Raw genomic sequence first — 9,075 nt, 5'->3', positions numbered from 1 at the left:
CTTTACCAGTGTTTCGATGCGATACCACCGCATGCGGTGAGCTTCTAGGTCGCGTCCAAGGTAGAAACACAATTGTACCGCATCGCGCCACCATGAAATTTTTCAGTGGCCTAGCGCGATAGTGACGCATTGCACCAGGGGTCCAGATCGAAAAAATTTTATGAAAAATTAAAGTCGTGCCCAGGGTTAAAACAGTCTTTTTTTCATAATTTTATTTCACCCAGATGTGGGATTTAATCCCTAAAAACTTTTAAACCCTTCATTATTCACTTTTCTCCTAAAATCAAAAGGTATTTCTCTCTCAAGAAAACAAACCCTAACTCTCAAGAATCAAGGTCAATCCTAAGAATTTCTCCAAGAACTCATCAAATTAAGGTATGTTAGATGTTCATCCATGGATCCTTACCTTCCATGGAGCCCAAGAATCCGTTTTAAATATAAAAGATCTCAGATTTATAATTTTCATGTTTGAATTAGATTGAATTCATGTTCATGGTATTGTTTGAGTTTTAATCCATGATTTAGATTACAAGTTCCAAGAATTGATTACAGTATGTGTTGAATTACATGATAGTCATGATAAACCCTTTAATTTGCAAGTTAATTATTGTAACCATGCTAACCATAAGTGTTTATGATTTAATAAACCAAGTACGCTTCTCATGTGTTTGATAAATTGTCTATGAGAATGAAATAATGCCATTATAGCATGCTAATATATATTCCTCATCCATGTACAAGTTAATGCATTACAAGTGTTTGATGAAATGTCTCTATGAATGAATGATGGCCAAGTGAACATTGTTATGTTATTCAAGATTTTGCTTTGCCTTACTTTTCATGCTATAGAGTCCTGGGGGTATTTAATACCCAATAATTTAGCTATTTACCTAGAGCCAGTGTCAGTTATGAATAGTATCAGTCATGTCATGATTAGTACTCCTCTTAGTAAGTTACAGAACTCAGTAGAACTTAATCAGTCATAGAACTTAGGAAAACTTAGTGACCTCAGTATTAATCCAGTTCAGTCCAGTTAATCAGTTTTGTGTCTTTCAGTTGGGAGTAGAATTCAGCACTGAGTGAACCCAAGGATGGGGGCTCACCTGCCATCAGAGGGTGTGATTCTTAGAAGAAATCCTTGCATTCTAGAACTACGTAGCCATCATAGGTTGAGACATCAAACCTGCTAGTTAAGGATTGATAAGGTGTTCTAACCTGCCAGATGAGGGTTTCACCATTCTCGTTAGGTTACCTGTTAGATGAGGGTTACCTTCAGCTTATCTTTACCCATGGCACGGTACTGATACCCTACCAATTGGGGTTACAGATTAGATCCAACTCAGTTATCTTATCTTATTTAGGGCATGCCGGTTAGATGATTACTTCCCACAGTTTCAGTCTTCAGTTTAGAAATTAATTCAGTTTTACAGAATTAAGACTATCAGACACAGTCAATCAGCTATCAGTAACTTCAGATATCAGTTACTCAGTTATCAGAACTCAGTACTTAGCTTAAAAAAAGATCAGTTATAGTATACATATATGTACAATATTACGTACTCAGTGATTCAGTAGTATCAGTTATTCACGTACTTTCATATTCTATTACTCTATATTATTTAGTCAGTTATTGTTCATGCATATGAACCCTTGCAGTTAGCCTTACCTTATTTAGCATACCAGTACATTCTCACGTACTGATCGCATACACATTTCTTGCTCTATGATGTTTCATATCATAGATTCGGACGCTCAGGTTCCTGACCACGTTAACCAGACTCAGCCAGCAGTAGCAGGTTTAGTAGTGAGTCCTTATCTATCGAGGATATTCTTTTATTTTAGTACTTCAGCTTAGCAGTATTTTAGTAGATAGAGTTAGTTTGGGGATTGTCCCATCAAATTCATTTTCAGACAGATTCAGTTAGAGGCTTTTCAGACAGTATTTTAGATTCAAATGTTATATTTTATCAGTATTTTAGATGTTTTGAATCTTATAACATTTCAGCCCATTATTTCATATTTATTTCAGTATTATTGTTCAGTGTTCATAGTAGATATCATGCATGGGTTAGCTTGTGGTCCTTCGGGGTTATAAGCACCGTGTGACGACTAGCGGGTAATTCCAAGTCATTACAAAACACCTCCTTAAAGTTTCTAGAGCCTTGCTCTTTCAATTCAAACTCCCTTTAAAGCATTGGGGTGATTGTGTTCTTACAACCACTTAATAAAAAAATTTCCTTCTAACCCTCTTAATAACTTGTCCCCTTTTAAAAAACTATATGGTAACCCTCCTCCTTATGATCATTTGAAAAGTTTTGGGTGTATGTGTTATGTTGTTTTCCCCAAACCCCACAGAAATAAATTTCAACCTAGGTTGATCTTTAGCATCTTTCTAGGTTATACCTGTGTAGTAAGAAGGTTATAAACTGCTTAATCTCTCTAATTTTTCTATTTTCTACTCTAAGGATGTCAAATTTCATGAACAATTTTCCCCTTTACTACTTCCTCTCCTTAGGCTTCCCCGTTTCTTCCATCTCCTTCTGTTTTTTTGACTCTGACTCAGCTTCTATATCTTTTGTTGCTTCTCCTCCCTCTTCATCTTCCAATTCTACTCCAGTTCCTTCCCTACTTCATTACCTCCTCTACCTCCCCCTAGAAGAAGTTCTAGGTCTTCTCATCCACCCCCTCACCTTTTAAATTATATTTGTTCTTCTGTGATTCCATTCCAAGTCAATTCTAAGGTGTCTACAGCTGACCTACACATGCATGAGCCTCAGTTTTCCTAGAAGGCTGCTTCTAATCCTGCCTAGCAAGAGGCTATGCTACAAGAATTTAAGGCTCTTGAGGCCAACCATACTTGGGACATTGTCCTTTTACCTTGTCACAAGAAAACTATCCCTGTAAATGGGTGTTTAAAATAAAACAAAGGTCTGATGGCACTATTGAGAGGTATAAAGCCAGACTAGTTATTAGGGGTGACACCTTAAAAGAGGGCATTGACTATCATGAGACTTTCTCCCCTATGGTCAAGTTGACCATTGTTAAATGCCACTTGTCTCTTGTTGCCAAGCATAGTTGGACTATTTTTTAATTAGATGCAATAATGTCTTCTTACATGGTGATCTTCATGAGGATGTTTACATGAATAGTCCTCCTGGCCTTGTGGTCTCTTCTGCCTCCTCTAGTGCAACTCCGCTAGTTTGTAAGCTCAAGAAGTCTTTATATGGCCTCAAACAAGCTTCCGGATAATGGTTTTCCAAGTTGTCTGAAGCTTTGTTGTCTTGAGGCTACATTGCTAGCAAAAATGACTACTCTCTCTTTACAAAGTCTACTGGTGATTCTTTAGTTCTCGTGGTAGTATATGTGGATGACATCTTACTTGCTGGTTATGATATTTCTGAGATGAACAGTCTTAAGTCTTTTCTTGACTTCCAGTTCAAGATTAAAGATTTAAGGTTGGTTCACTATTTTGTGGGTTTGGAGATTGTTTCACATGCTTCTGGTTATCTTATTCATAAGCATAAATACACTACTGATTTTTTGGAAGAGTTCGATTGCTCCAACTATAGTTTTGTTGCTTCCCCTTTGGAACCTTCACTCAAATTATCTACTGACATGGGGGATCATCTACCCGATCCTTCCATATTTCGAAGATTAGTTGGTAAACTTAATTTTTTACAACATATTAGGCCTGACATCTCTTTTGTTATGCAACATCTAAGTTAGTTTCTTCAACACCCTTGTGTTCCTCATATGCAAGATGGTCTGCATGTTTTGAGATATTTGCTAAATGCTCCTGATCAGGATATTTTCTTACCCTCTTCTCTTTCTCTCTCATTGTCTGCTTATGCTGATTTTGACTAGTCTGCTTGCCCACAGTCTCGGAGGTCTATTACTGGTTATTATGTTATTTTTAGGGATTCACCTATTTCTTAGAAGAGTAATAAACAACCTACGATTGCTTTTTCCTCAGTTGAAGATCAGTACAGGGCTTTACGCAAGGTTGTTGCTGAGGTGGTTTGGCTTACCAGGCTGTTTGCTGATATAGGTTTTCCTATTTAATCTCCTATCCTTATATTTTATGATAGTCAGGCTGCTTTACATATTGCTAGAAACCCAGTGTTTCATGAACGCACGAAACACATTAAAATTGATTGTCATTATGTTCGTGATTGCCTCAATTCTAGTCTTATGTCTCTTTATCATATTGCTTCTGCTGCTTAGTTATATTATGACAAAATCCTTGTCAGGTACTTTTCATCTTTCACTTCTTCGCAAGCTGGGCATTCTAACGCCCTTCAGCTTGAGGGGAGTGTTAACACTAGTCCAAGTGACAAAGGCCCAATTCAACAATCACATCCGTGCCCAACTTGAACTATTTCTATTTCTGTATTAATCATTGATAATGTACATATATAAAGTAGTTTTGTACACTTCTAGAAGGACTTTTGTCCATATATTTGTGTTCAATGTAACTGCAGTTTCTCTCTCTAAGTTTTTCCAATTCTAGGGTTTATTTCTTTACAATTTCATGGCGATCTAGAGCTGTACAGCTCTAACAGGTTCAACTCGTTAGATCAAGTCAATAAATTTTATGAACAATAAGATATTGAAATGAGCTTTAAAAAAAGGGAAAAAGAATATATTTACCTCTTTTTCCCAATTTGTTCTCAGAGTAACTACTAAATAAATGAGGGCTTGAGCAAGAAGTGATAGAGTGAGTCCCAACCAAAGTCCCTATTAATAACATACAAAAAAGGACAAACATCATCATTTTTGTCATAATATATTAAAGAACTATGTTGCACAGACTCTCCTGAAATGCTCCCATGTGCTCGTGGTTGATCCTCAAAAGATGTACTACTTTTAGAGTATCTGACGCGCACCATACAACCTTTTTGTCATAATATATTAAAGAAGTATGTTGCATGGACTCTCCTGAAATGCTCCCATGCTCTCGTGTCTGATCCTCAAAAGATGTTTCTTCGGCCAAATATGATATACAAGTGAGACTTGCACTATGAGTCAGTTGTGCGAAAACACTGCTCTTTTTCGATTTTGAAACAACTTGCACCGAAATACGAAATAGGGTTCTATCGAAAAATCATGGATTTTTGAGTTTCCGCCATTGGTTAGTAGACAAATGACTAAATCAAGCTAGCCCAACATTGCAAAAATCTATTAGGATGAACCATAACGGGAATTCGAACCACATGCATCTCGTTGAGTTGCTCTAGCAAGTATCCTTTCAGAAGGTCAATACATAGGTCTAACTCTGACTCGATCAAGTGTCAGCACATGTTAGTATACATATGTAATAGTATAACATGTCTATATACATATATGATAGTTTAGTCAACGAGAAAACGTGCAACGATTGAATTCAACATGGTTTTGAAATAATTATTCCAATGCGAACACCTATTTCAACAAGAAGAGCCATTGCATTTGAATTTTACTTTCCTCAAGTAAAATCTTATAGTAATTGGACCTCCATATTGTCAACACTAGAACTATTTATGGACATTTTGGAATTGTCACCTTTCAATAATGAAAAAACATAAAATTTTCCAGTCGATTTTATCGACTTGATGGATCAATAATATTCCATTGGCCCCCCTTATTGCCTTGGATTAAGTGCCCTTTAGAATATACTTAGATCCCTTCGATTCAGTTTGTGTGATATTAGTTCATTATTAGTTTGTTCAAAATATAAAGATAATATTTTTATATTTGAAAACATCTAATTATATGTAACTTCTTATTTTACTGTTATTTTGGTACCGTCGTCCAATTTTCAACAACAACATATTCGGTGTATATTCACACAAAGTGGAGTCTAAGAAAGATAGAAAGTACACATCAGACCGTACCTTTAATTTATGTCAGTGGTGAGATTAAAAGGTTGTTTGGATAGATCTTCGACTCAAGACAAAAACCAACTAAAAAAACGTAATGAAAATATAAGAGAATAATAAAAATAAATGAAAAGAACAGATAGTATTAAAAGTCGGAAAACAAGAAACTACAAGAGTACAAGAGTAGTACTACCACTACCTCTCCCAATAGATATCTTGAATTAACACATTATCTTTTAGTTATCCTCAAGTAAATTTCCCCCTAATTTACACTGCATAAATTTTCCTCACATAAATTTCTCAACTCCACCAGTTAGTCAAAGTCAACATGGATAAAGAATGAATTTTTCTAGTTTCTAGTTGACATTTAAAATGTGGCTAGTAGGAATGCTCATTAGCCAAGTTGCAATCTTGGAAAGATACCTCAACTTGCTTCCCATACACACACCACAAATATAAAAAAAGAAATGAGTAAAATTATATATACTACCAACATAATAATGTATTACATGATCAATATCATTCAATCTATTATAGCATGTTTGATTATTAGTTTATCTGGTTATCAATAAATAACAACAATAACATAATCAGTGACCAACATGGGTTGTGGTGTAGTGATGGGACTACTACATCCTTAACCAGAGGTTTTGGGTTCGAGTCCTGAGTATGAAGAAAATTACCTAATGTATTCTCGCAAAGTGGGCTCTGGGGAGGATAAAGTGTATGCAGTCCATCCGGTAAATCCTCGACTCATGACAAATAACAGTATATCAAACGAAGAACATAAAAACAAACAACAAAATATGATAACACGGCACTTGAAATTAGAAGAATCAACCCTCTTTAGGTTGATTGAGTCCTTCATGACATCATGTCTCTTCCTAATATATACAAAGCTAACTTCAAATAATTAAATACATATCCTTTTCCTTCCATCTCTCAAATTCTTTCTTCTTCCTTTATCCACAAAAAACATAATACTCAAGTGTATTCTCACAAAGTAGGATCTGAAGAGAGTAAAGTGTACGCAGTTCATACCACTACATCAGATAAAGTAGAGAGATTGTTTCAATAGACTCTCGGCTCATGATAAATTACAGTATATCAAGCAGTATATCAAGCAGAGAACATAAAAACAAACAACAAAATACGGTAACACGCCACTATATGATAGAAGAATCAACCCTCTTTAGGTTGATTGAGTCCTTCATGACATCATGTCTCTTACTAATAAATACTAAGCTAACTTCAAATAATTAACTACATATCCTTTTCTTCAATCTCTCAAATTCTTTCTTCTTCCTCTATCCACAAAAAGTCAAAATTAAATTAAACCCTCCATTTTTTTTTTCTCCACCATGAACAACACAACTATAGAAGATGGTGAAAGACCTAATGATATTGAATTAAGTGATAAAACTTTTGCCAAGAATTATGGCTATGGAATTGGACTTGCACTTGGAATCCTAATATTATTTTCAGTCATGGCTTATTTATTTATTCGATTGCGATCGCACAACAATTCTAACGTGCCTAATAATCCATCATCTTCTTCTCATGGTAACTCCAATAATATGGCCACTAGTACTATTGATAATGAGTTGGTTTTTGTTCAACAAGGTATTGTTGATGAAGAAATTTTGAGAAATTATCCAAAGTTATTGTATTCTCAAGCAAAAGTTCATTATCACAAAGAGGATAACAATAACAATATTGATGATGATGATGTTGCTTCTGGATGTTCAATTTGTTTGGGTGATTATAAAGACAATGATATGTTAAGGTTATTGTCAAATTGTGGACATATATTTCATGTCAAATGTATTGACCCTTGGCTAAGGCTTCATTCAACTTGCCCTATTTGTAGAAATTCTCCAATACCAACTCCATATTTGTAATAAGGTGATTATTTTTTTTTTAATCATTCGGTATTTGAAACTTTATGTTATGTTCGCGTTTGTGATGAGCAAATTCTACTGAAGGGAAAACACTCTCTACCAAAATTTATTCGTTTTTATGGCTTGAACCAACACTTCTGATTAAGGATAAAGGAATCTCATTTGTCCCACCACGGAGTCATCAACCATTTTATTCAAGAGGATATATGGTTTCCCTTCCTTTTTTTTTTGGTTGTAAAAAATGCAAATGACAACACAATTTAGGTTATTTAGATGTAGGGATATTAAGTAAATACTACCAAAGGGAATATAATTTTGGCAAAATGCCATCTTCAATTTTTTTTTTGTCCATTTGTGTTAGTAATTTTATATTCAAACAAGCATAAATTATACCTAGATTTGTCCCTTTGTGTCCCTCTATTTTTTTCTTACAAAGATTTTGTACTCTTCTTAAGAAATATATTTAGTAACTTTAGATTTGTCTTTTATTTAAATGTTTCACTTAATTAACATTCTATCGACGAAAGCAATAAGCTAGTTTTGAACGAAAAAAAGAGAGGTAATAAATGATTTCTTTTCAAATATTTGGGAGCAAATTTAATTTGTGAAAATGAACAAATATTTGAGAGTGGAAAAAGTATTTATTTATTAGTACTTTTTTGGGGGGACGGGAGAGCCAGAAATTTGGTTCAAGTGTTTAGTTTTCTACATACATAATATTTTTAATCTATATATTTTGTATAGTTTTTTGATGAAGAGTGTTCAACTAACCATCCTTCATTATATGTGGCTATGCCGCAGGATGGGGGTGTCAAAAATTTCGTATAAGGTGTTCAATTTTCTATATACATAATATTTTTAATCTATATCTTTCATATAATTGTTTTGATGAAGAACGTTTGACTGACCATCCTTCATTATATGTGGCTACGCCACGGAATGGGGGTGTCAGAAATTTTATTTAAGGTATTTAGTTTTCTATATACATAATATTTTTAATCTATATATATCAAATAGTTTTTTTATGAAGAGTGTTCGACTGACCATCTTTCATTATATGTGGCTATGCAGCGGGATAGGGGTGTCAGAAATTCCGTTTAAGGTATTCAATTTTCTATATACATAATATTTTTAACTTATATACTTCGTATAACTTTTTAATGAAGAATGTTCAATTGACCACCCTTCATTATACGTGGCTACGCCGAAGGGTGGGGGAGCTGTTGAAAACATGCCAGCATGCTCAATTACCAATCATCATAAGGAATAACGCATTAGCTTTTAGCTGCCCCCTCGCATTAGCTTTTAGCTGCCCC

The 9,075-nt window shown here is 34.6% G+C and overlaps 1 protein-coding gene across 1 annotated transcript; it reads left to right on the top strand.

Annotated features, from left to right (window-relative positions):
- Positions 1–6,870: 6,870 nt before the first annotated feature.
- LOC107852134 (putative RING-H2 finger protein ATL71) lies at positions 6,871–8,282 on the top strand. Its single transcript, XM_016697188.2, has one exon. It carries the CDS (start codon positions 7,220–7,222, stop codon positions 7,757–7,759), a length of 540 nt encoding a protein of 179 aa, XP_016552674.2. The 5' UTR covers positions 6,871–7,219; the 3' UTR covers positions 7,760–8,282.
- The last annotated feature ends 793 nt before the right edge of the window (positions 8,283–9,075 follow it).

Source organism: Capsicum annuum, chromosome 5 (genome assembly GCF_002878395.1).
Source record: "Capsicum annuum cultivar UCD-10X-F1 chromosome 5, UCD10Xv1.1, whole genome shotgun sequence".
Lineage (NCBI taxonomy): Eukaryota > Viridiplantae > Streptophyta > Magnoliopsida > Solanales > Solanaceae > Capsicum > Capsicum annuum.
This window is presented reverse-complemented; position numbering and strand designations above follow the sequence as displayed.

Excerpts from the sequence above, each read along its gene's own strand:
- LOC107852134 (XM_016697188.2), top strand. The coding sequence starts at position 7,220 with ATGAACAACACAACTATAGAAGATGGTGAAAGACCTAATGATATTGAA.